This window comes from Stegastes partitus, unplaced genomic scaffold, assembly GCF_000690725.1.
Source record: "Stegastes partitus isolate 25-593 unplaced genomic scaffold, Stegastes_partitus-1.0.2 Scaffold1051, whole genome shotgun sequence".
NCBI lineage: Eukaryota > Metazoa > Chordata > Actinopteri > Pomacentridae > Stegastes > Stegastes partitus.
The window spans coordinates 82049-107886 of NW_007578782.1; the positions used below are offsets into that span (position 1 = coordinate 82049).

The 25838-nt window shown below is 40.3% G+C and overlaps 1 protein-coding gene across 1 annotated transcript in view; it reads left to right on the plus strand.

Annotated features, from left to right (window-relative positions):
• LOC103367452 (synaptic vesicle glycoprotein 2C-like) overlaps nucleotides 1–25838 on the plus strand; it is a 53506-nt gene that overhangs the window by 2195 nt on the left and 25473 nt on the right. The window contains exons 2-3 of the mRNA XM_008295477.1: nucleotides 12146–12326; nucleotides 18266–18417. Of these exons, the coding sequence (XP_008293699.1) occupies nucleotides 12146–12326; nucleotides 18266–18417 (333 nt within the window). The remainder of the gene's footprint in view (nucleotides 1–12145; nucleotides 12327–18265; nucleotides 18418–25838) is intronic.

A 25838-nucleotide genomic window follows, 5' to 3' on the forward strand; every position in this document is an offset into this window, starting at 1 on the left:
AGAATCAATTTTCTTTAAAGAAGCAGAAGTTTTATGGTCATACACAGATACTGGCATGTAAATTCACCATTTTTTCCCATTGCTATCAATATTTTTGTTTAAAAAAAAAAAGAAAATAAAAAATGCAGAAGAAATAAGTAAGATTACTGATTCTTTTGACAGTGTACAACATTTCAAAAGCACATAATTTAATTTTTATTCACAATTTTTCCCATTCATAAGAACATGAATAATAGGAATAATAAAACTGATTAAAAGTAGCTGCTGCTGTGCGTCTTTCAGCACCACTGAGGTGTAGAAAGCAGCAAGGAGAGAGCGAGACACAAGTTTATTTCAGCAATAACGCTAGTACACTTTTTTTGCTGACAGTATATGAACATGTTCAACAAAAAATACTTCATTTGATGATACCGCCATGCTTCAGTGGTACATACATGCCCATATATTTATTAAAGTACATTAGTGAAGAGTTTTGTGAAGATGCATGATATATGTAGAATGACAGTAACATACGAATGTTAAGCCAGTGTAATGTTTACCATGTTGTCTTCAGTTTTAAACTTTAATTGTTGCCCATTTAGTGAGAAATACATCATTTAAGAATCTATAAATACCTGAAATCATGTTTGAGGGGTTTTGAGAAACCATCCGAGCTTAAAGTCAGTAATTTACAGGAAGATGCAGCTAAATTCGATTGCAGAGTACTTATAGTGACAACGTGATGTGATGGAAAACAGAAGTGCTCGTGTTCTTCTGTTCTAGCTTATATATCGATTTACTCGGTGAAAGCCTAAAGCACGTCTGCTCATCTGACATGTGAGTCTATTTGGGAACTGTTTCAGAGTTTTGATTCCTTACTAAGAATAGTTGGACTGTCACTCAGTCGGAAATATCTAACGGGGAAGTGACAGTGAGACGCCTAATTTTGGAAAAGGCACCGAGAGCCACCTGGATTCCAGCTTCCAGAAGCCATAAATTCATCTGAAAATAAAGTTTGCATTCATGCAAAGGGAGTGTGATTGATGGAGATAGATAGAAACAATATACGAGCACAGATTGGCAAAAAATTTTGGCTGTTGATGGAATTAGTTCCCTGCTAGAAAGCTGCTAATGATTTGTGTTGTTAATGACATGCAACGTTGCGCATTCAGAGTAGTGGTGGGTGACAATTTCAACTGTAATCTCGTTGCTTTCGGAGCTGCCGGCGGGTTGTCATGGCACCAGGTATTTGGATACATGAGTAGGAGGTGTGTTCAGCTCGATGGATCTCTCCCACTCTCAGGAAAAGTTGTGTGTTTGTGTGTCACTGTGTGTCTGCATGGGTGAATGTCTGCGATCTGCCTTTATTATTTCTCAGGAATAGCTGCACTGCCCTCATTATTTTTATTAAAGTGTCTTAATGTCTTGGTGTTAAATGAAAGTTTTAGTTATGGACAAAGACTCCGACCCACAAGTCACATTTTTTTTTCTTGTGTGGTTTTATAACTGAAAATAGAACGCTAACCTTGTTTGTTTTGGGGGGAGCAGGACGGTTTTATTATTCGCTCAGGTTTCTCCCGTATTCTGACTCATCTCTCAGTGGGAGACGGGAGGGAAATAATAGAAAGAATGAGTCATTTTTTACCAACTCGCTCACACGCCGCCTCATAAATAAAGGATGTGTGTCTCTGCTCCCTTGTGGATGTATTTAAAATAATAAACCTACACAACAGAACTGATTGGTGCTTTTACCAGAGATTCTCTTTGAAGGTCAGCGACTCTTTAAGTGGTAAATAAGAGCATCTTGAGTGGACATCCTGCTGGAAGGAAACAAGTGAGAGAAAATGAGATTCTGCTGCACAATCATCACTTAAATCGCACTCTGTGACTTTATGTTTTGAGCATTAAGGGACCTAATGCCATTATTATGAGTGTATCTGTAGTTCAGGTAGTAAAGCAGGTTACCCACTAATCGCAGGCTTCTCCTGTCAATGAGCAGCACCATTATATTATAATGCATTATATTGTACGATAGAAGCTTGATGGTTTCATTTAAATATATTAGACACAAACTGCCATTAAAGGACGTTACAAAAATGCTAATTTGCTTGCAAGAGCAAACACCAGGCATGTTCCTTAACTGGTTCATACCAGCCTGTCGTATCCCTTGTTAATGGAGCACCCTGCTTTCTGTCTCCCAAGTCCACCTTCACCTGGATCTCTGTCATCCCTGACTGTGACCGTAGACCTCCTCTGGTGGAGACTGTAGCGACCAACGGTGGCCTTTGCAAAATGGACTTTCAAAAAAACACCCCTAGTCTAGTGTCCCCCACCTACTCCACTTTGGTAGGACACCAAGTGGCACCAAGGCCGATCAGAGGCTCATTTCAGGCCCACTGCCCTTTTGGCGTTTGTTTATTTATTGTTACAGATGCCACTGGAATGTAGGAATGCTGCCTTAATGAATCTTCTAGTCACATACATTAGTTTTGGATGGAGATCATTAAGCATCCCAGAAATCGACATCATGGTGGTCTGTTGCTAGCTAAACCCCCACAATGCTCTCTGTTTAGTGACACAAAATGTACCATCTGCTCGGGTATAAAACAGTGAGAGGTTTCCCCTTGTGGTGCAACCAGGTACTACAGCTAATGTACAATACTTGAAGTGTGCTTTATTAGAAAAATTATCTTGGATCGGCAGATGCTAAGTATGAAATGACTCGGATCAGATTGAAGAGAAAAAAAAAAACTTAATTGACAAAATTTTTATTCTTGATTGCAATGATACTTTAAAACGATAATTTATATGTTGTGCTAAATACAGTTGATATGTTTAAAGTATGGTGCTTGCATTCAAATTAAACCTTTTGTCTCAAATGTTTTATTATAAATAAGTAGTTAAAATCATAAATGAATCCTAGTATCACCTAGGCAGGCATACTACTCCACGTGTAATGTTGTCAATGGCTGTACTGGGGGGCTGGTGAAAAAGTCTGCTGGCATAAAGAGGAGTGACACCTTCTAGCAGTCTCTCCTTAAAGGCATTCGTGGTGTTGCACTCAGTTGTACATAAATGAATAGTGAAAAATGAGAACTTGAGAGAGAAGTTCAGATTCTGCACACTTTCACACCTCTGCTCACTGGGCCAATCGCTGCATAAAGCTCCTGTCAGACTGTTGACTTGGTAAGGTTGCAGAAATCGTCAGATGAAACTTCCTAAATCTGACGTCAGACAGGTTTGAGGGGGAGGGATTTTAATTTGTCGACTGCATGTTATTTATTTTTTTAACCATATTCAAGTAGAACCAAAGCAGAATATGGAAAGTTACCCTTTAATAATAAACACGGTGAGCAGTTTAGATTTGATGTACCCAACAGAAGCATCTTTCTTTATCATTGATAGGAACCCATCAGACTTTATTTTTTTTACCATACTGAAATACTGAAACTTAAAATGCAGTCACTTTAGAAAAAACAGTTAATTAGAAATAAAGCAAACTTTAAAATTGTGTTAAATATGTGAAAGAAGGTGTTGCCTGTGTTATGCATCACATAGAAAAGGGAAAATGTCTTTAAATACTTAAATATGACACCTTCTGCGTTTTCAGTTTTTATGATTCTTATCAATTTCCTCCTAAACAATGTATTCATTGATTCATTAGCATCCATAATTATAATTTCTGCCCCTAATCTGCTCCAGATGCTCTCTGCTCCAGAAGCAGGCTTTCCCTTTAATATAATACAAAAGGTGAGATGCTATCCAGATATGGGATGTTCCATCTTTTTTCTCGCTGCTCTCGTCTGTCCTCTCTGTTACCTTCCAGCTGTAATCCCTCTCTTACACTCGCTCTCAGCCTCTCTGTGTCTCATAGCCATGCCGGCGATCTGAAGATATGGGCTGGAGTTAATCTCTGCAGCATTGTGCTTCACTGCAGTTTAGCCATGGTAGACTGGCTCACGTACCTCCCCGGAGAAAAGGGAGGGAGAGAGGGAGGGAAAGCGCTCCTTTTATACCGCTTCCTATCAGTGCCCTCCCCCTTCCTTTCCTCCTTAACCACATATGGCTCTAATTTGTCTGCAAGTGTTCTCCTGCGGCACAGTTAGCATTTTCAGGTTGTTTCGGTAAGACGATGCAGGTGTAGTGTAGAGTGAAGAACCTAAGGGCTGCATCTGCATCACTGTCGGCTTGGAGGAGATTTCTGCAACTAATAATTTATAAGGTCAAACAGCTTTGTGTGTTGCGGTGACTGTACGTATACGATCACTGACAGCTAGTTAATCAACACAATGCGATGATAAATAGCCTCCTCTGCTCGCTAACTAAAAATCCATGCACAACAACATTTTAACTACCTTTCTGAAAAGGTCACAGATGTGCATTTACTCTAAAACGTGAAAGATTGAGAATTGATTAGACGTGGTGATGTGAGGAGCAGAAATCATCTTGTAAAGTCCGTCTGCTGATGTGCTGTCATGATGCATCAAAACTTGTGCATGTTTTAAAAAGTTTAGAGGCTGTTCCCACATTAAACAAAAAACAGAAATTATTTAAATTTGGCCACTGTTTTCTTAAAAGTTCTCATTTTGTGCTCCATGTGCTCCTGCCACAAGCACACTTATGACCATTTTTGCCATTGCGGTGCCATTTGAATTTCATTTTAGAGAAGAGGAAGATCCATCCATCCATTATATAACCTGCTTACTCCTCACTAGGGTCATGGGAGGCCTGAGCCTATCTCAGCTGACTTAGGGCGAAGGCAGGGGACACCCTGGACAGGTCGTGTGTCGGGTGTCCTCACCGGGACGCGAACCGGCGACCTTCTTGCTGCAAGGTGGCGGTGCTAACCACTGTTCCACCTTGCAGCCCGAAGAGGAAGATGTTGCAGGAAATGAAAGCGTGGAGAGTGGCAATTTTTTCTGGTGCAGCATGCGTTTTCAACATGCTGTGAGCAGGAAAGAATTGACACAATGGTGCAGGACAGCTCAACCTGTTTGTGCCACATGTTCACCCTTAGATTCCTCAGGATGCTTCAGAAGAACTTAGACTTGACAATCTGACCATGGGGGACAAAACCAAGCTTCTGGTGCACCACTGATGCACCATCTTCAGTCTTGGAGACCGCAGGCTTTTCCACTGTTTGGTCCTGTTTGTTGTGATCCTCGACATGAATTCAGTGTTTGCTCTCTGTGTAAAATTGCATATGCTCACCTGCAAATGGTCAAAACAGGACTCCCAAGGTGTGGCAGGAGCGCTTGGAGCAGTGTATCACAAGAAGATTAATTGGAAGGGGACTTTAGATTTTGATCGGCTACAGATTTTACTTATAACAGCTGCAGTTTCTGGCCTTTTTGATCACATCTTGCATGATGTCTTAAGGATAGTGATTGATCAGCTTAACTGTAAGACCTGACAAATCAAACTCGCATCATGTGTAAAGTGTTCCATGAACCACTTGTACTATGATGTATGAGAAAACAAGTGAGTATGAGGTGAAAGATAACACACACACGTTTGATGCCAAGTTAGGGTCACGTTTGGACCATAAATATAATCAGCAGGCTGAAAAAAAAAAACTTTGCATGAGCGATCTGAAAAGTACTGGAGCCCAGAAGCTGATTGTTTCCGTCATCATAAGTCTGTAAAATGTTATGTTGGGATGCAAAATTGGCAGGATGTCTTCAGTATGTTGTTGGACAGTTTTATTTTTAGAGAAAATGTAACTTTTTATACACAGAGATGCAATTTGTAGAGTTTAATCAAAAGCATGTCCAACAGATTCTAATTTAAAAGCAGCTCTACACTGTTGGTGTCCGTTCTGTCCCAGTAACACCCAGGTACAAATTAACAACACGTTACAACGAGCAAATTCAGGCCTTTCTGAAATGCACAGTTGACTTATTTTTTTGCCTCTATCATAGCTGATAGGTCCACATTTGTGTGTGAGTCATGTGACTATTTTTCTACTGTTACTTTTTCCAATACAATGTTGAGGACATGAACGTCAGGCGATGACAGAAGTGAGTATTTTGAGTAAACTTCCACCTGCTGAGCAGAATCAGCAGGTGTTGATGTGATTAAAGCCTGAGGACTGTGCTCTGCTCTCGGGGGTCTTGTGTTCCTCCTCCTCCTCCTCCTGCCTTCCTACCAGACCTTGTCTCTCTCATTCCCTGCTGCAGCCCAGCTGTCAGTCACACACCATCCTCTGGGAATCCCCTCATCTGTTGAAATCCTAAAGCTCCGGCTCTCAGGAAATTAGCGCTCGATTGTACTGCCGCGACTGCTGTCAGTCTGCTGCGCTCTCCTCTCATCCATGCCAGGACACCGCGAGAGAAAACAGAGCAGAAAGGTGTCGAGAGAGAATTACACTTACACATAAGAGCTAATTACTATAGAAAAAAGCAGCATGTGTGGAGACTGCTGAAGTAATCCCTGTGGGTGCAGAGAGAAAAAGCTGCACAGTGTACCGTTAAAAGAGCATATAGACGCTCTGCTGTCGTTTTAGATAAAGATTAGCACTTCACTTCAGGTGAACTCCAGACATCTAAGATTTGCTTTGAGCTTTAGACATTGATGGAAGCTCTTTTGACTTTAAACAGGTTTTAACTGTGATTTGACTCTACAGATAATAACTAGTAAAATAATAACTATTAAAATCACACAAAAAAACCCAATTCTTTTTAAATAATGTCCATGGCTAAAATTTGTATTCTTACAAATAGTAATTTATTCTTTTCTATTGTGTAATTATGTTTACAGATTACACTGTTTTACTGTATTTAATATCATTACTTTGCAGATATTTGATGTTTTGATATTTGAAAGAAAAAATACGTTTATTAACGATTGAAAATAGTAAATTCTTTTTTAATCCTTTTTTAACCAATGTTGAAAAATGTTAAGTTACAGTTAATATCCAGTAAAATCACAGAGAAAAAGTATTCATTTACATGTTGACAACAATCAAACTGTAGTTGTGGTCATTTCTTCTCTTACAGCGTGCGACCATACAATTTGTACTATTTACAGTATTTAAATCTGCTAAGAATATCAATATTTTACAGATGTTTGCTGTTATTGTTGCAGTTTGCATACATTTGTAATGTATTTTTTCTGGCACGCTTGCTGCCAAATTTTCATAGTTTCTTTGACTGAATTTTTATTACAGTCTATGAAACATTACCGCTTCATAGATCTGTTAAACTGATGGCAATTCAGACAAAAGTCCTATTATTGTAAGTGTTCCTCACGGCTTCATTCATGTCCAGAACAGCGATGGAGAACGTTTGTAATATGTGTCTTACATGCGACATTAGACAGAGCATCAAGTGATCTATGATATATAATAATGCACTAATAAACATCAGTAGGTCAGACTTATAACTCGAGGATAGCGGCTTTGTAAAAAGTGATTTACCTGCAGCTGATAAACTGTGACTCTGTGTGACAGCTCACCTGTCTGAGGTGAAGGAAAGTATACAATGTGACCTGCTGTTTGCTGCTTATGGATAATTGATAACTAGTAATGAAGTGACTGCTGTTGTAGCACGTGTAAAAATGACTCCACCTGTGTTACACTGAAGATGCTCGTATGGATCCTGATGCTGCAGGAAATTAATAAACTCAAAGGAAAAACTCCTACAAACAGCTGGAAGCAACAAATTAAACTTAAGCTTCTGTTACTGTTTCATGAAAACCAGCATTAATTAGTGTCATTAATCTGACCTGTTGCAGTGCCCGCCTTCATCACAGTGGAGTTTTATTTTTATGGATATTTATGGACTGGTTGTAATACATGTAACATTGTAGAGAAAAGTGAACAACAGAAGGTCTTAAGGTTTTAAAAGCAGACTTCTGCGCCTCTCTGATGTTGTTGCACAAATATTAGTACTGAAATGTGGAAAACATCTTCTCCAACACAACTGGAGGTTCGCTGTGTCTATGCAGTATTATGAAAGGATGTGGTTTAGAGGGAACCTCGTTCTGTTTTGGTGACTTTTATAGAAAAGTGATCCACACTGATACAGGACTGAAGCTGCTGTGTTGCCCATGTAGACATAGTGTGGAGTTTCTTCAGTCAGAGGTTCTAAGTAAAGATGCAAACATTTTTAAGGTCCATTTAAAGGCCAATGTGGTTGTGTGTGATGTAAATTCAAGAAAATGTCAATCTCTGCAGAGTCTCCTGTGTAGATGTCCACGTGCAGCCGAAAACCTTGGCCCATACAGACTGTTAGTTCTGCAGGACAGCCGTCTGCACTACATGTGTGCGCGTACTGTGATCCATATCTTTGGTCCTATTCTTGTTAACGCTTTTTTGCCTTTTTATGTTGAATGATGACAGTAGCTTTAAGCTTGAGAGGTTTTTTTTATTCTGGTGGTGAACATTATACTGTAAAAAAACAAAACTAACAAACAAAAAGCAACTGAGAAACTCTAGCAGCAAGGATGCCCAAAAAAAATATATTATAAAAAAAAACGGTTAAATACTCCAATTGTCAAATACTGTAAAAACCAGTACAAATAAAGTATCTGCAACATAATATTTTTTTAGTTGAACATGTCAATTAAGACTTTTTTTTGTGTGATTTTACTACATCTATAATTTAACAAAACTGTGATAAACTTTAGAATTAAAGTTAAAAATGATCAACCCTTCAATCCTTAATGTACTAAATTTCCCTTTCGAATAACAGCACACATCTGTAACATAATCATATTATTTTACAGGTTTAAATACTTTAAAAAAAATAGTAGAATTTTAATGTCAAATGTTGTAAAAGAAGAGATTACTCTTTGTAAAAATACAGATTTTTGATGCAGATGATATTTTTATTATTTAAAACTTTAGCAAGTATTTTTTTTTAGGGTGAATTATTCCTTTTTTTTCTTTACCAGTTATTATCTGTAATTACCAAAACAGGGAAACTCTGTAAAATAACAGTAAATTGTTTGAATTACAGTAAAAATTTGATGAAGTCTAGATATTCAGTTGTTTTTGTGGCCCCCCTGCATCAGACAAACACTTGAACAAAACTCCCCGTGCTCCACTGATTTTAACTGACCCTTTCTAATTTACATAAAAACCCTTAAGGTCTGACCCGAGTTTGAACCCAGCAGGAAATCACAAATCCAATTTCAGGAAGGTTCCTACTGCGCCTCAGATGTCCCATCACCATCAGCACCCTCCCCCTTTATTACAGATACAAACCCAGTGTGAGAGGAGCCATAAAACAAATGAGCCGGTGTTCTCAGATAGCATCTCCTTCAGTACACGCGTTCTGATGTAGCTACACAAATCAAAAGATGTCACCAGTTTGTGCAAAATGCCGCAGTTTTGATATTCAGTTTGATATTTCGTGAGCCGGCTGGAGTGTAGCCTCCTCTTTATATCCTGCTGCCTGTAGGAGAGCCGTCGCTGCTGCAGCGCTGCAAAGATCCAGCGGCTGTCACCTGTAATGAATCACTAGCTCTCAGCATCATGTCTGCGCAGCTTGATAAGACCCTCTACTTCCAGCCTATCTGTCCCATCACCACAAACACAGCAAGGGGAGAAAAAAAAAGAAAAAGAGAAGGCTTCCTTTCCTCTCGTTGCGTTCTTTCTGCTGCTGCCTCGTCAAACAATCGCATCTCCCCCTTCCACGTGCATTAGCATTTTTATTAGCACATAGGGAGTAAAGTGGATTATTTACTGGCCTGACAACCCTCAAACCTCTCCAGCAGCACCCCTTCCTTTATGTTCCTGGGAATAGGAAGAGAAATGACCTCAGTTTCCTGCGGATAAGCAGCAGTAAGAGATGAATGTGTGGATTTAAAAGCAGGGCTGCGAGGTCAACTACTGCTCTGTTTCCCCCCACAGTCACTTTAACAAATATCAGTCACCAGACAGTCGTTTCACTCAGAGAAAATTAAACCGGAGTCAAATCTTTATTATGCCACAATAGATATTTGCTTTACAGCTACTAAACACATATCAATTTACCATATTAGACACCAGTCAATAGATGAATTAAATGCATGTTGCTGTGTGTGCGCACTGTGCAGCTGCTGTACCTTCATCCATTATTATGCAGCGTGGTAGCTGCAGGTTTGTTATGTGATCCTGAGTTCATCTGAACCCACATGTACTGAGGAAGTGCAGTCAAAACAGAGTGGAGCTGATGTACAGTGCTGTGGACTGGACTTACACAGTTGCGTTGTTGTAGAGCTCCGAGCCAAGTTCATCTAATCGATCCCGGTTGTGCTATTTATATAGACTTACATCTTACGCGACCTCTCAGCGTTCTGTCGATAGCTGGGAAATAACAGAACCAATCTCAGGCTGAGCTCCGTTACTCCACTGATGCACCTGGAAAGCACTGCTTCATGCCGATGTCTCGTGGACCACCGCAGTCCAAACACACTGACACCTGCAAAGTCACAAGGTGTCAGAGAACTATCACCTGACTCTGCAGCTCCCCTCGTCTTCTCACTCTTTTGTTTCATTTTTATGGCTCACAGTTTTACTGCTTATCACATTTAGAGCTGCAGCTGTTTCCAGCACAAACAAGCTCACTGTACACTGTGTACCTGCACAGCAGCGACTGGACCAGACACAATGAGTAGAATCGACCAGAGCTGAACAATTATTTGACATATTATCGAAATCACAATGTGGCAGTGCAGTATACAGATCACAGGAGCTGCAAGTTTCTGATAAAGTTCAAATGTGGTGCTACAGAGACGCCTTTTCCTCCAAATAATATTCTCTAGATGTAATAGAGCAATGCTTGTTTGGTACAGAATGTAGTAAAAAATTTGCAGCATCATTTTTATTGCAGTGGAAAAGGAAATTCAAATATCACTGCTCACACTGAAATCGAGACAAATATGACAACTGCAATATCTGTCAAGATAAGTTTCACAGCCAGACATTGCTTGTGAAGACCAAAACAATCTTTTGTTCCTGCACTACTAAACTGCATTCTAAACGCGTTTTCCACTGGATTACATTTCAGCTGTTTGCCTTTTGTGTTATTCCAATCAGATATTAGATGGAGAAGCTTCAGACCTGTTAAGAGAGGGTCATGTTTTATCCCAAAATGCACCTGATAGTAATTTGGTTCTTGTCATAGACTGTATAAAAGATGGACGTAGCAACCGGCCCTGAAAAATGAAGCCAACCCGGAAGTGTCAAAAACCTGCAATATCACTAAGTCCGCTAGTCCTGGCTCCAAAAAGCCCTGGCTCCCATAGAAATGAATTGGAAAAGAAGTGATCACACATCACGAAATACCCCATTCCTACAGCTCAGGATTTTTTTCTTATTAGTTTTCATAGTCAAGTCCAGAGATCAGGTGGCCAATCTGAAAATAAATCAATACTGAATTTTTAAAAAATCTTCAAAATTTTGCGGGGCAAGGGGCGTGGCTGGCTTGATTGACAGTCAGCAGTGACGATGCAGATGAAGCGAGCAGAAGGCGGTAAATGTGGGCGGGCAGAGAGGGCCCGCCTCTCAATCCGTCTGACCAATCGTTGCTCCTATGGCTCCGCCCCCTCTGACGATTTTTGCATCACTGGCTCCAAAAATCCAAGATGTCAACCTGGAAGTAGCAAAACCCTGGTTTCATTGTCTCAGTGCAGAAACCAACGGGTGACGTCACGGTAACTACGTCCATCTTTTATACAGTCTATGGTTCTTATACTTAACCAGGTTTCTTATAAGTAGTGATCGTTGTTCAAGTGTCATCAAAGTACCATATCCTCCTAAACCTAGCCATGTAGTTTTGGTATCTGAACCTTAATAAACAGTGAGTTAAAACACAACTTAATACTAAGGACTAAGGGCGATTTTACCCACGCCGTAAGGCGCCGCTTCTGAATATCGCCCACTTGATAGGTGTGCACTAGCGGGCCACTAGGTGGTCACATGACCGCCGCTTTTCCATTCAAATATCAGTTTGGGCTCAAAGTGAAGAGTCAGTCAGGTTTGGTGCAGAGAGTCCACTTTTCAAGTTGAACGTTGCACCGTTTCAAGAATGTATGAATGACTACAAGCACAAACTGTCTCCATCGTTCCAAAGTGTGAGATGTGTTTTATTCACTCAGCAGTTTCACTAACAAACGTCAGGCTCCAGATGGCTGTGATGCCTTACAGCTCTCTCTCCCTCCCCTGCCTCCCTCTCTCCAGGTAGCATCGTGTATCTGGGGATGATGTTCGGAGCCTTTTTTTGGGGCGGCCTGTCAGACAAGTTGGGCCGCAAACAGTGCCTGCTCATATCCATGTCCGTCAATGGCTTCTTCGCCTTCCTTTCCTCCTTTGTCCAAGGCTACAGTATGTTCCTGCTCTGCCGCATGGTGTCTGGCTTTGGGTGAGTTCAATTAATCTCTTCTCTTCAGTCTCTCTTTCTACTTCACATCCCTTCCCCCTCAATAGATGTGTTTCCATGGTGTATGTCTGTGCTTAAATGGAAGTGTCACATTTAAAGAAGTTAATTGAAATGGCAAGATTCGACAAAACTTCCCCAGCTTCACAAAAAAGTTTTCATTTTGTGGTGTACTTAATGCTCAATGCACACCATCTCTACATAAGTCATGAACATTTAACCTTTTGAACCCCTAAATCCACCTGCAGGTTTGAAATGCATGTTATCTAGTTTAAAAATCTAAAAAATGACAAGATTTATCAGAGCCAGAAACAGCAAAAACAGAAAGAACTGTCTGATATTCAACTTTCCAGTGGTCCTTAAACTACTCTTCTTTAATGTGCTGTTTCATCAAAAAACGTAACTAAATCTAAATCTAAGCTTGAAATTAATAAGTTTAATTCACAGAAAAGAAAAAATTCCAGGCTCCTTGACGCACCTGTGAACACATTAATGACTCAGCTGTCAAAAACTCAGACACTTCTTAAATCTGGGGCCTGTACTACGAAGCAGGATTTGGGGTTAGCGAGGTAACTTCAGGTTAGATCCTGGGTTTTCAGTCCTACGATGGTGATTCACTTCTTACTGGGGTACATCCCCATGGCAACTTACGCTGAACGGCTAACCTGCTCAACAGCAGGTTATGTTGGAGATTGAGATCACTGGTATAAAAACACCTCCCACTGAAAGTCAGTTCTCTCCTGTAAAACTTCAGAAGGAGTAGAAAACAAAGCAGTTTTCAACAAAATGGTATCACCGGCATTTATTGAGGACCTGCTACACATCAGAGCGCAAACTGTGAGGGATCACTGAGGAGTGTGAGGGTTTTTCAGGACCGGCAAAACCCCTTAGTGCACCCTGATGATCTCTATGAGCTCCTGTCTTCCTCCATTCATTTTCTTCCTGTTGGCTACAGGCAATGTCAAAGCTATTTCTTATTTTTCTTCCATACCGATATCACCCCACAACAGTAAACTGATTTTAGCATTAAAGCTTGTATTTGTAGGATGCGTTAATAAGCCTTCACCGCCCCTGATTGTGTTTTTATGTTTGTTCTTCATTTGTCCCCACGTCCCTTTCACGCCGCCAGGGTTGCAGCTGAAAGTTAAAAAAAATGTCAGATATGCCACAAGTATATACATTAAGCAGGACATTAGTTAAAGGAATCCTCAGGATTGTTAGAGTTAGTCAAGCCGGATCTCTGAAAGATATCCAAGGTACGTTGATCTCGTTTCGTAGTACAGGCTCCTGGTCTGACCTGCAGGCTGTGCTGAAGCAACAAGGAGACAAATATAGAAACAAATAAGAATATAAGTGGTCATTTTTTAAAAGTATGTACAGCCACCATTTCTTTCCAGTGTGAGTAAAATGATGTTGCACATGTTGTTTGCAGGATTTCTATATGTTTTTGTTTTTAATGCTAAATTTTTATTTTTTTTTTTAAATCCCAAAACTTAACCTTTCATTTCTTCCTTTTTTTATGATTCATGGCAATTTAACTTTGTAATACTGCACCGAACCGCACATACTTTCTGTACGTCTAGCCCCAGATTTTATGTTTCCATAGAGATGCAAGACTTGAAAAAATTAACAGGAGCAAAAAACTCCCAAAACTGATGGAGCTCAGACGACTGATCAACTATTCTTTCATTTTCTGTCTCCAGACAGCATGAAACATGAAAGAATAATTACATTTCCAATTGAACACAGTTCTTTAAGACCTCTTTCTATTTTCTCTATTCTTCATGAAAGTTTGTTTGTTTCATCTTCTTCTTCAAGGTTTGTCAGCAGTTGGCAAACAACTGGATTAGTTTCTTTTCTCACAACTAACATAGTCTCTTGCACCACTTCCTGAAGACGCTACACAGCCATGGTTATTAGCTCCGAAGCAGTTAGTGAAAACAATTAATATTTGAAGAATTAGCTTCAGATTCACGAGACGATCATCTGGAAACACGGCTCTTGTGTTTGAGATACTGAAGCCCCTCTGAGGGTTTCCCCTCTCTCCATCCAGCCTGCTCCGTCCTCCCACTGGTTCCTCTGCTGTTTCCCCTCCTCCAAAGTCAAAGCACATGACAAGAGGTTATTCTAACTGCCTGGCAGCAGCCCATCCTCATCCCCCTGAGTAAGGGGGGGGGAGAGAAAGAACAAAGCAAAACAGAAACGTTTGCAGAAACGAGCGAAGCACAGTTAACGAACATCTGTGGGCTTCGGCGTGGTCTGCTTGGCTGCCCACATCCTTGATGAATGACACGTCCTCCTGTCTCACTCATCTGACGTCCTGCTCGTATAGTATGTGAAGCTGTGGCTGCGGTGGTGGTGTCTGTGGTGAGATCAAAATGTAAATTAAAATCAGACAGAGGGCCGACGGGGGCCTGAGGTTCAAAACGTGTCATCTACATGGGAGACAGCTGTCAAAACCAAGAGAAAGTAGAAAAAAAAAACAATATTTCACCCACTGTACTAGAGAATTATTCATCTTTATGCAACATGTCTCCATATAATCCACGACAACATGTGAGTTCAGCCTCTTGCTAACACTACCTGCGTTACACTCAGCTCACTTACATTTAATTACAGGTGTATAACCAACTAGTAAGCCTCTCAATGCAGCTTAATCTGAGAAACAGCTTCTACCTTAATGGATCTAAATTTTTAATTAGCATCCTTAGCTTTTATTTCATCACTTAATTCTCAATCTGTATGCAGAGGCAAGTTTATTGTGCAGGAAGATATTTATAATTGCACACATACCTTTGGGGATATAGAAACGTTTCAGTGGAAATGTGCATAAACAAACAGATGTGTACCGTCGAGAGCTGCGGTGGCGTTTTCTAAGGGGAACGCTGAGTTCTCCATCTTTTTTACATCCGCAGTCTGCGAGAAAAATACGATCCGGCGCTGAGTGTTGTTGCAGTTTGACTAGATACTGCTTGTTTCATTAAGCTTTTCCTTACCTCATTAGCTTTGCTACCATGAGCCATCTAAACAAATAGCAACAGAGAGAGAAAAAAAAGAGAGATGCAGTTTTGTCAAATTACACAGACCAAGTTTCAGTGATTTTCTTAAATGCAGCTAAAGAGAGGTCATCATAATGTTATGTTAAAGTAGTCATTGTTAGAATATGGTTATTTTATTTTAAATGTATATTTATTCTTGACTTTTTTGAACTACAGGGAGAAAAATCCTTCAATCATTACCATTGATTGGTTCAGACCCGCTACATTCAGAAGTATCGGACTGTGTTATATTGACATCTTTGTTAAGAAAAAGGAAAAATGTGGCCACACAGTCTGTTGCCATGTTCTTTATGCTCTCATGAATTACTGTTGCTCCTACTGGATGGATGTAGTAAGAAATCAAAATGTCTCAGCTGGCTGCTCCAGTGAGCCAGCTGAGATGTAAGTACTTGTTATACAGCACAGATCACGACTGTAGAGGAATAGTTTAACATTTTGGAAACATACTTATTAACCAAGATAAATTTTTAAAAAATGCAACAATGTTGTACAGCTTAAAGCAGTAGGACGTGAGATTAAAGAGCAAGCTGCAAGTTGGCGAACCCAATGAATGGATGTGCATCAGAATGAAGTAGAACCTAATAGGTCTATATAAGCACCACAACCTTGTAGGTCAGTTTAACACTAAGAAATCCTCACAGCAGTTTGACATTGAAGGGGTTGAAATCAAATCAATCAAATCAAATCAAGTTTATTGTCATTTTGCTGCATATACACAGCATATAACAGTTTGTTCAGGATCATTTAATTAGTAAGTCTTGTGGAATGCACATCTGGAAATGAAATGTGCATTCATACACATGTGATAGACCACAACTTTATAAATATGAGCCTGCCAGGTGTCAGAGAGACCAGGAACAGATAAAGATGAGAAGAAATAACTGTGATCACTAAGAAACTATTATGTGGTGTGAAGAGAACAAGTGAAGCACAGTGCGTCGCATCTGGTGATATTAGCTGATGTTGCCTTACATCTCAGTGCTGTAAGTTTTGCTAACAGATATCGTGACTCTTTAAGAGTTTGTAGACATAAAAGTAGACTTACAGAGCAGATTTTACATTTTCATCCAGTTAAATCTCTAACCCCAATTCCCACCGGGACCAGAACCAGGAGCTGCTGCTGACGGTGGAGCTGAAGCTGCTGTTGTGCATCAAAGGGACCGAACCAGCCGTCAGCCTCACACGTCCCGGCTCCATTGTACCTCTGCAAATATAACCCTCCTGTCTAAAATGAGAGTTGCACATGATGACTACGCTCTTTGTTACAGAACTTTGCAGCCTTCAAGTCTGTTCAGGTGCACAAAACTCACCCAGACATGAAAGCAGCTCTGCAGTTAGGAAAAGTGTGGACTTGATGTCCGGAGTTTATGCAACCTGCACGAATGGAATAGTTCGATATGATGAGAAATGGTGAAATGCATACCAACCTAGAAAAAAAGAGCCTTTCTAAATCACAGCTGCTCAGACTCAACACCATCGACTACTGAACAGAGCACCGAGGCAGAGAAGACTCCTTTATGTGGTGTAATGTGACCCATTGTGGGGAACAGCTTTAATTTTAGGAGCAGAATTTACAATATTTTCATTTGAATTTGTCCATTAATGTGTCAGAAATAAAATAAAATCAACTTGAGTTACAATTGAACCTGCAATTTGCACTGACAAATGCATTTGACTTTAGAACGTGATACAAGAGAAATAATCTGAAACCATACAGCTGTCAACAAAAGCTTCCTTGTATTAAACACATCATTTTTACACACAGAAAAATGTCCTCCAAGACGACACTTGAAGATACAAAAAAACAACCCCAGTGATTTACTCTGGAGTCATTTACCCTCATGCTGCTTTGTGTTATGTGTATTTGTAGTGACTGTTAAAATGGGCTCTGTAGGAACCTCTGAGCCAAATAGAAACACACATATAGTGATCATAATATAAATACAAACATCCTTTAACACAGAGAGTGGTCTCTGAGTCTGCTTCACATTTGCAACACTCGACTCGCTTGTCAAATAGTTTGCCATTCGGTTTTTCTCTCCTAATATATTTTTCAAACTCTGAAGCTGTGAAACAAACCAGCAGCGTCACTGCAGTCACAGATGGGCTCCTGCTGACTCTGCCGACGCCTCGCTGATGGTCCAGTTCGGTGCAGATATCCATCACATAGACACAACACATAGCATCCTATTAGTATGGGACTATGTAATGTGAGACATTCTCACTGTAATGAAAATATGAACACAGCCTCTGTTTTTGTGCAATAATGCAACCGGGAGGGAAAGGAGAGAAGATGCATCACGGATTGTAATATCCTGTGTCCTGCTCTTTTTCATTTTCTGTAGTCCGAGGACGACAGCATGTTGTCGCCTAACATAGTTTCACTGGACAGCGTTGCTGCTTCTACCTGATATGAGTCTTAAAATAAGCCAAAACAATGTGGAATCTTTCTTATCATTGAGATTCTTCAGTTCTGTCTAATTAGGAAAGACATGAGAACAAAAAGGTGTTAAAGTCTGAAAAAAATCCTGCTACTCCTTTGTGGTCAAATTAGTAAAAATCTAAAATCTCTGAAGACAAACTGAACAACAATACAATGTCTGCCCAACTCATGTACAGTATTGTGTCACATGGAATAATGAGCTCTGTGAATTAGCTTCACATTCACCGTTTATACGCTCATCGCTCTCACAGTGACAGATGAAGAAACTCTGAACTCCTTCACTTCTTCCCCAAATGGTTTCATGCAGCCATAAATCAGTTTTGCACATTTTTAGATGTTTATCATTACACACATTAACGAAAGACAAATGAGGGCTGGCTTCTGAAGCATACACAGCTAATTACAGCAAACTGTATTTGCAGGATTGGTGGAGCGGTGCCCATAGTTTTCTCCTACTTTGCGGAGGTGCTGGCTCGGGAGAAGAGAGGAGAACATCTGAGCTGGCTGTGCATGTTCTGGATGATCGGAGGAATCTACGCCTCGGCCATGGCCTGGGCCATCATCCCACACTATGGTGAGTGACAGCTCGGGCCTCATGCACCACTCACAACAATGTCACCAAAAACACGTTTCACTTGTTCATAGTTGTTTCATTAGCAGTGTCACAGAATTCTGGAGAATCGGTCTTGAAATGTTGTCAACAATAAGAGGACTGATCACAAAGTTCAGAGATAGTACCTGTAAAAATCAAAAAACACACGTAGTTTAAGCCTGACTGGACTCTCCTGTTGAAATAGTCCTCCTGTGCAGCGATATGGAAACATGCAGCCTGGTGTCATGAAAAGTCAAGTTATTTTGTGTGTTAGCATGAATTCATTTGGTGTTTCATTGAAGACCAATTTACTGAATGATCAGTTTTTGAGAAACAGTAAAAAAAAAGTCAAGAAAGTCATTTTGTTGTTGTGGCAAAAACAAACAACAGTGTGGAATCACTGTTATGGAGGTGTGTGTGTGTTGGGCCTCAGGACATTATCGTAGAAACTCTGAACTTAGGTGAGGAACTCTTAAATGCACAAGCTCTCTAAACAGTGAACATGCTTCTGCTGCACTCCTGACAAAATGCGCCTTGTCTGTCTGAACTTGTCCACCGAGAAAACTAGGGTTGCAGCTAAATGGCTATTTTTTTGTCCAGTAGTCTTTCGATCATTGAAACAAATATTGTAATATTCGGAATATGATTTGATTTAAGGCTCTTATTTAGGAATTAGAATAAAATGAAGTACAATACAATACAACAGAATCCCATGCATTTTCATTGTACAGGGTGTAAAAACAATTGGCAGCAATCCTGTCAGTGCCTTTACACAACAAGTAGAATGAGGAATGTACAAATATAAACATGCCCAAATTACATTAAATCAATACATCCAAGTGTAACCTATTTAAAGAGACTTTTGTTGTAAAGCTTATTCGTGTGGTAAGATCACTCTACAGAAATGTAGCTTTGGCTTGTCTGTGAAGATTCTCAGTCATCTAGGTCATGGTTATTCTTGTAGTTTAATCATAGCAGCTGGACTTGTTTGAGTTTCTTGAAGACATTTCACCTCTCATCCAAGAGGTTTCATCAGTTCTGACTGACTAGTCAAGAAACTCAAGCAAGTACAGCTGCTACGATTAAACTATGAGAATTAGCTTCAGGTTGCTTCAAGCTGGGCTAACTAACAAAGTAAAGATGTTGGTTGTGTACTTTTTTTAGTATCCATATATGTATATATGTGTGAATTGCTGCTACAACATTGTAATTTCAAAGACAGCATGCCCTCATGTGGACCAGGAACGACAGGCACACAGAGAGGGCAGGTGAAGTCTTGGCCTCTGCAGTCAAGTTTCTGTTTTGATAGGCTGCCAGCCTGGGCGACATCAGGTGTCATGTCACCAACTCATCAACTTGGCAACAAATCTGGCCATTGATTTTTTTTTTTTATAGCGTTGGTTATTTGTTGTGAAAATCGTTGTTCCTTCTCCTGGTGGTAGTCGCAGACCCTCCTCTCATCACAAGCAATGATCCTCAACATGAAGGTTGAATCATTTCGGCTGCTGACTGACACAGAATGCAATGTTTGCGCTTTGCTCCAGTTTAAACTGCATGGAGTAGGACCAAATGACCATCCACCAGTGGTTGGATCCAGATGTTGATAGCATGATGCAACATGATCCCACAACTTCTTGATCCGCCCTCATAAGAAAGTATTTTGGAAACAGCGTTTGAATGAAAACAGATAAAACTGCAACCAGGAGTCCAAGATATAATGAATACAGTTGAATACAATCCAAGTTGTAAACGCCAAAGGGAGATAATTAGAACAATTAGAGCAAATTACAGCTGTTGAATAAAAAGCCACACAATGAAGATTACTTTTTGGGACAAGTTTAAAAAGGACGTTGATTCTGGTAACTAAGAAGTGTGAAGCATCGGGAGAAGAGGAGACGCTACAAGCCGTCCATCCGTCCATCATCATAGGAAATGTCTCTCCCTAACGGATGGAGGAGCTAACAGCTAACAGCTAACAGCTAACAGCGCTGACCTAGCTGCAGTGGGCGTATCGGGAGTGCAGCCTGATGTTGTTCACGGAGTCATGGCTGAACCAACTCACTCCAGACACTCCAAACTTTGGACGGATTTCATCTGGTCAGGTGGACCGGAGCTTGAGGGAGAGTGGTAAGAAGAAAGGCTGGGGACTCGCCATGTATGTGAATGAGAGGTGGTGTAATGCTGGGCACGTTAGCATTGAAGAGAGGCGCTGCTTGAAGGATACTGAACTGCTGATGGTTGGTTTGCGGCCGTTTTACCTGCCGAGGGAGTTTTCTCACGTCCTGGCGATTCCAGTTTACATCCCCTCCTCAACTGATGCTACTGCGGCCTGTGAACTCATCCATAGTTCAGTGTCCCAGCTGCAAACATCACACCCTCAGTCTCTGATCATCATCTCAGGAGACTTCAATCATACATCGCTCTCTACCACTCTCCCCACATTCAGCCAGTATGTGGACTGCCCAACCGGAGACAGTGGGGCCTTGGACCTGCTGTGTGTGGACACCAGGATGCATAATACTTAATTATTGTTATGTTCTTGTACTTTTTATATTTTTGGATGCAGTAAATTTCACAGTAAATTTCCCCCAATGGGGGATCAATAAAAAGGTATTCTATTCTAAGCTGAAGGACCAGGACAGCAAAGGTCAGACCACCATCAGCAGCTGTTTCAATTAATAAAAGTAAATTGTTAAAACAGCCTAAAGGACTGAACTGGTCCAGTCAGAGGATATCAGTCATTTATATAAGCAGAAGATTGACCACATACAGCTTTGACAACAAGTTTTTAAAATGAATCAGAATAATAAGGTCGACAGATTTTACACATCAAATAAAGCATATGCTTAAAGGGCTATACCAACCATCAACATTACAAACCAGGCACAAGCTGTCTGACAATAATGAATGTTCACCATGCAGGGAAGATCTAATGACATGGACTATACTGGACCAGTTTATTGAAGACTCATGCTAAAGACTAAGCTCCTCTGCTTTTTGGATTTTCTTCTCCTAATCCTTCTGTTTTGGCTGCCCCAACCTCATGAATGTGTAATACAAACCTGGCAGCAGCGTTTTATACAAACTGTAGAATTTTTATTCCACTGTTGAGACCGGAATAAAGTGAGCTGCAGGCATGAAGTGTGGGGGAGATGAAAGGATGGATGACCTTCAGATGAGAGGAACGACCTGATCCTGGTTGTAATCATCAATTAAACGAAACAAGACTGCACTAATGGTGATATTTGCTTCTCAAAAGACACCTCAGGGATTCTTGACATTTTTGAACATGGACATGGACTAGATGTTACACAATGAGGGTGGTTAGGAGATTCTATGAAATTATTTGGGGAGAAATCCAGCAGATAATGGAAGACTTGTTAATGACCAATACCCATAAAGATACTGTAGCGTCCAGGTGGGCTGGTCAACTGTATACCTGATATGCTTTCACTCAACCAACTTCTCTTAATCTGATAATCACTGGTGTCACTTTTGTAAGAAGAAATGTGCTACACCTATAGCCTTATAGGATTAATCTATTATTTCTGGCAGTGGGAGGAACAGACTACCAGTTTCGACTACCAAGTTGTAGTTAATGGATGTAAATTGAGTTCCATCAGGAAAAACTGAATATCTTCTCTGTCCCACATGAATGTAGTAGGAGTAGCAGCAGATGTCAGGTGCTCAGATATTCTTTAAGAGGAATTACTTCTATTCAAGCCAGCTCAGTGTCCAGTGTTGCTGTTTTATTTTGTTTAAGAAGAAGTCTTTATGAGGAAGCGTGAAAGTAGTGTTTACTCCAGACAACCATCAAAGCTCAGGATGCAAAAATATGGAAAGACAAAGACACAACATGGTTAACAAATCAGTGTCTTGAGCTGAACGGGCTACTCAGAAAGTATGTACCTCCAAGTCGGTGCTTTTTTTCTCCCTTAACTACAGCACTGAATTAGTTCAATAGGGGTGGATCACGTGCAAAGCTTCAAGTCGCAAGTTCCTGCCGAAAAAGCCTAATTTTGAACCGGCTCGACCTAAAGACTACTGCTAGCTTATTTAACGTTTTGACGAATTTGACTTAACCCTTCCAGACTAACTGACACCATGTACAAGGAAGTCGTTGGTGTGGCTGTATGCTGTTCAAACAGATGGTTAATTTTTTTTTTTTACAGCCCAACAACCAACATGGTAGATCATCTAAAAACAGTGGACTAACTTTTCTGTGTTATGTTCTTCAGCAGTTCTTGTCCTGAGAACTTCTCAGAAATCATCTGCTCCGAGTCTGTTGTTGTCATTCCAGTGTAAAATCGCCAGGTTAAAATGTTTAAATGTGTTCCAAATGCTCGCTTTTACGTTGCTCGAAAATGAATTTAGACGAATAACATCAGCAGGAAGAATTCACTCAATGGTCTGTTTTTTGTTTTTTTTTCTTTTAGTCTCGAGGTAATGTGCAGTCAGTTGAAGAGCAGGTACAATGTCAGTCAACCAGGAGTTTTTTGGGGGGGGGGTTATTGTGGCCTCAAAGAATCAGTCCTGTACACGGTCTTCCTATTTTTACATGAAGAACACAGGAAAAAAAAAAAAACGACAGTATAGAGAAGCTGAAACTGCATTGTGTAAAATAAGTGTCTTAATGTACATCTGCTTTCAACTCCGGTGGCCCAGGTTCCAAAGTGGAGATGTTTCCCACTGTCAGGAGTCACTCGCATCACCAGTTTGAACATCACTACAAACAGAGACGGCGATAAAGTTTGACTTGCCCGTATTGTTCTGCTCCTGATGGTGCCCCCCTGCAGTAGCAAAGCACCTACATCCCAACATGATGCACAATATGCAGGGAGAACTGCAGACAATTCCCCGATCGTGGGGCTTAATTTAGAAATCAAGACCCTCCAGGGGTGCACACAAACACAAAGCAGGGGGCGGTGTAGGTCGAGGCTCCGACAATAGCAGCAACAGAGAGTGTCAAAGCATATGAAGTAAAGCGAAAAAAAAACAACTACAGGCTGGCTCATATAACAAATCTCATAACATATAGTGAAGGCGAGCTGGAGGATAACAGAGCGGAGAGGAGGTGTGTGTCAGAGGATAAGAACAAAATGAGCGAAATGAAATCAATCTGGTCTGGAGGGCTGTGGATGAGGAAAGAGGAGCAGAGAAAGAGATTAGGAGGACAAGGGGGAAGGAGAGGTGGAGAGTGCACTTGATTTATGTGGCCTGTGTCAGGGATAATCGAAAGGTGAAGGGATACAGCAGAGGGCTGGAGGGAGGCGGAGAGACAAAACAAAGACAAAGGGAGAGAGTGAAGTGGTATTCAAGTAGAGGAACAGGGAAGGGATGCGTGAAGAGAAAGGCTTTTTTTTTTTTTTGATTTTCCTTTTTGGGAGTCATGTTGATCACGTATAATGAGGTTTACTGTCAGACTACGGCCATCAGGGTGGTGTGTGACTCTATAATGTGTAGTCAGCAGGCTGATTAAGTGGCGTTCTTATCTGGAGCAAAGTCACAAAAGCAACCTCGCTGTAACATGGAGAGAAAACTAGTGCAGAAGTGTACACTTCTTCAGTTTGGACAAAAGTTAAGACTGTTAAAGAGAACTTTATGTACTTAATAGAAATAAACATCAAATACAGGATCTGATGCAGCTGCTTCGCTGGGCTAAGTTTTGAAAAAAGATCCATATGAAAACAGCAAGTTTAACGAATCCATCAGTTAACATTGTAATCTGAAAGATTTCAGATGAATGTGTAATTAAAACAACACCAGATAGTTTGTTGTGCAGCTCTTTTTTCAAACTACAACAGAAGAACAACTAGTTTATCTGTTCACACGGCATCTTTTCAATAAGGAGATCTATCAAGAAATTGCTTTTTTCTTATCATGTAACGGTGATATGGATGGTTTTCACACTTCATAACCAGAGTTTCTAACCTTGGCCTGCAGCACCTCCTGCAATCGCTGTAATATTTAAATGAATCAGTTATCACGTTTTGTTTTTAACAGTGTGCTGTGCTGACAGCAAACCCGACCAGTGAGAAACACATCAGGCTTTCTATGAGAGCTGCATCGTAAGAGCTGTCCCATGATTTGCCAGTAGAATGATTTTAATGTAAAACCAGGGCTGTGGGATGTTGTTGAAAACTGCTCTGGAATGGAAACTAACAGTGAAAACTAGAGTGATAATAACAGAATATAGACACGTTGATTGGAATTTTATGTACTTATATACACTGATCAGCATTAAAAAAAAGTGACAGGTAAAGTGAATAGTGAATATTAATTATATCATGACAGTGCCTCCTGTAAAGTAGTGAGATATATAAAAATACAGATTTTTGTTGGATATTATTTAGAGGTTTCTTACAGGTAACATGTAAATTAATACTTTTGTTCTGTGACTTTACTAGTTATCACCTGTAATTTACCAAAACAGGGGAGATCTATACAATAACATTAAAATGACAAGTTTCAAACGGCAGATACAATGAAATGACACATTGTTTCCAAGCAACAGTGATACTCTGATTACTTTGTTAGAGAAGAGGCGTAACCGTACATGAATATAACACATAATGCAATGAGTGTAGTTTTGTGTGTCACTGAAAACTTGCACAATGAGAAAAGATTGGATGAAGCTCCACCATCAAAGATGCACTATGACGCTGTTTGGATAGTCAGAAATAAAAGCAGACCTCATGAAACAAGCTGACCAATCAGGAAGCATCTTTGATATTTCAATTTTGGAGCTAAACACCAATTAAAATTAAGCTTCAAGAACTTATGATTTGTCTTTAACTATACATTTACATATTAAAAACATGTTTTAAAAATACAGGTAGAAACATGTACAGTGACTTCTCTGCTCTGGATCATACACAGATCATGTGGTCAGCTGAGGTAGAGTTACTTCAGTTTAACTAGAATATCAATAATTACTGCATTGTTTCTAAAAATAGAAGTTACTGTTACTGGAGAAGAAACGAAATGAAGACAAGTATCTGTGTCTCGTGTAACAAAAGTGGAACTTGCTCCCCAGTGGTCTTCGTCACAAACTTTATTTGCCTGAGTGGATGTGAGGGAGCCGGCAGAGGCTCATAATTGAGGTCAATTGATTAGACGCCAGTGTTTTAACACATTTTTTCTCCAAGATGCAGCGGTGTGTGGGTAATAGGTTCCGCCGCAGTGCTCTTTGCATTGACTGGTGGACAAAGGCCAGATGACTGTGTGTGTGTGTGTGTGTGTGTGTGTGAGTGCCTGCGTGTGTGTATGTATGCGTGCATGTGACATTTTTTTCTTTCCTTTATGGTGTTAAGCATCTGATACAGTAAAGGAATTACAAGGAAAAAAGGATCACGCAGCCTCCTGTGACCAGCTTTAAATGCGATGTGTGTATGTCGCAGTGT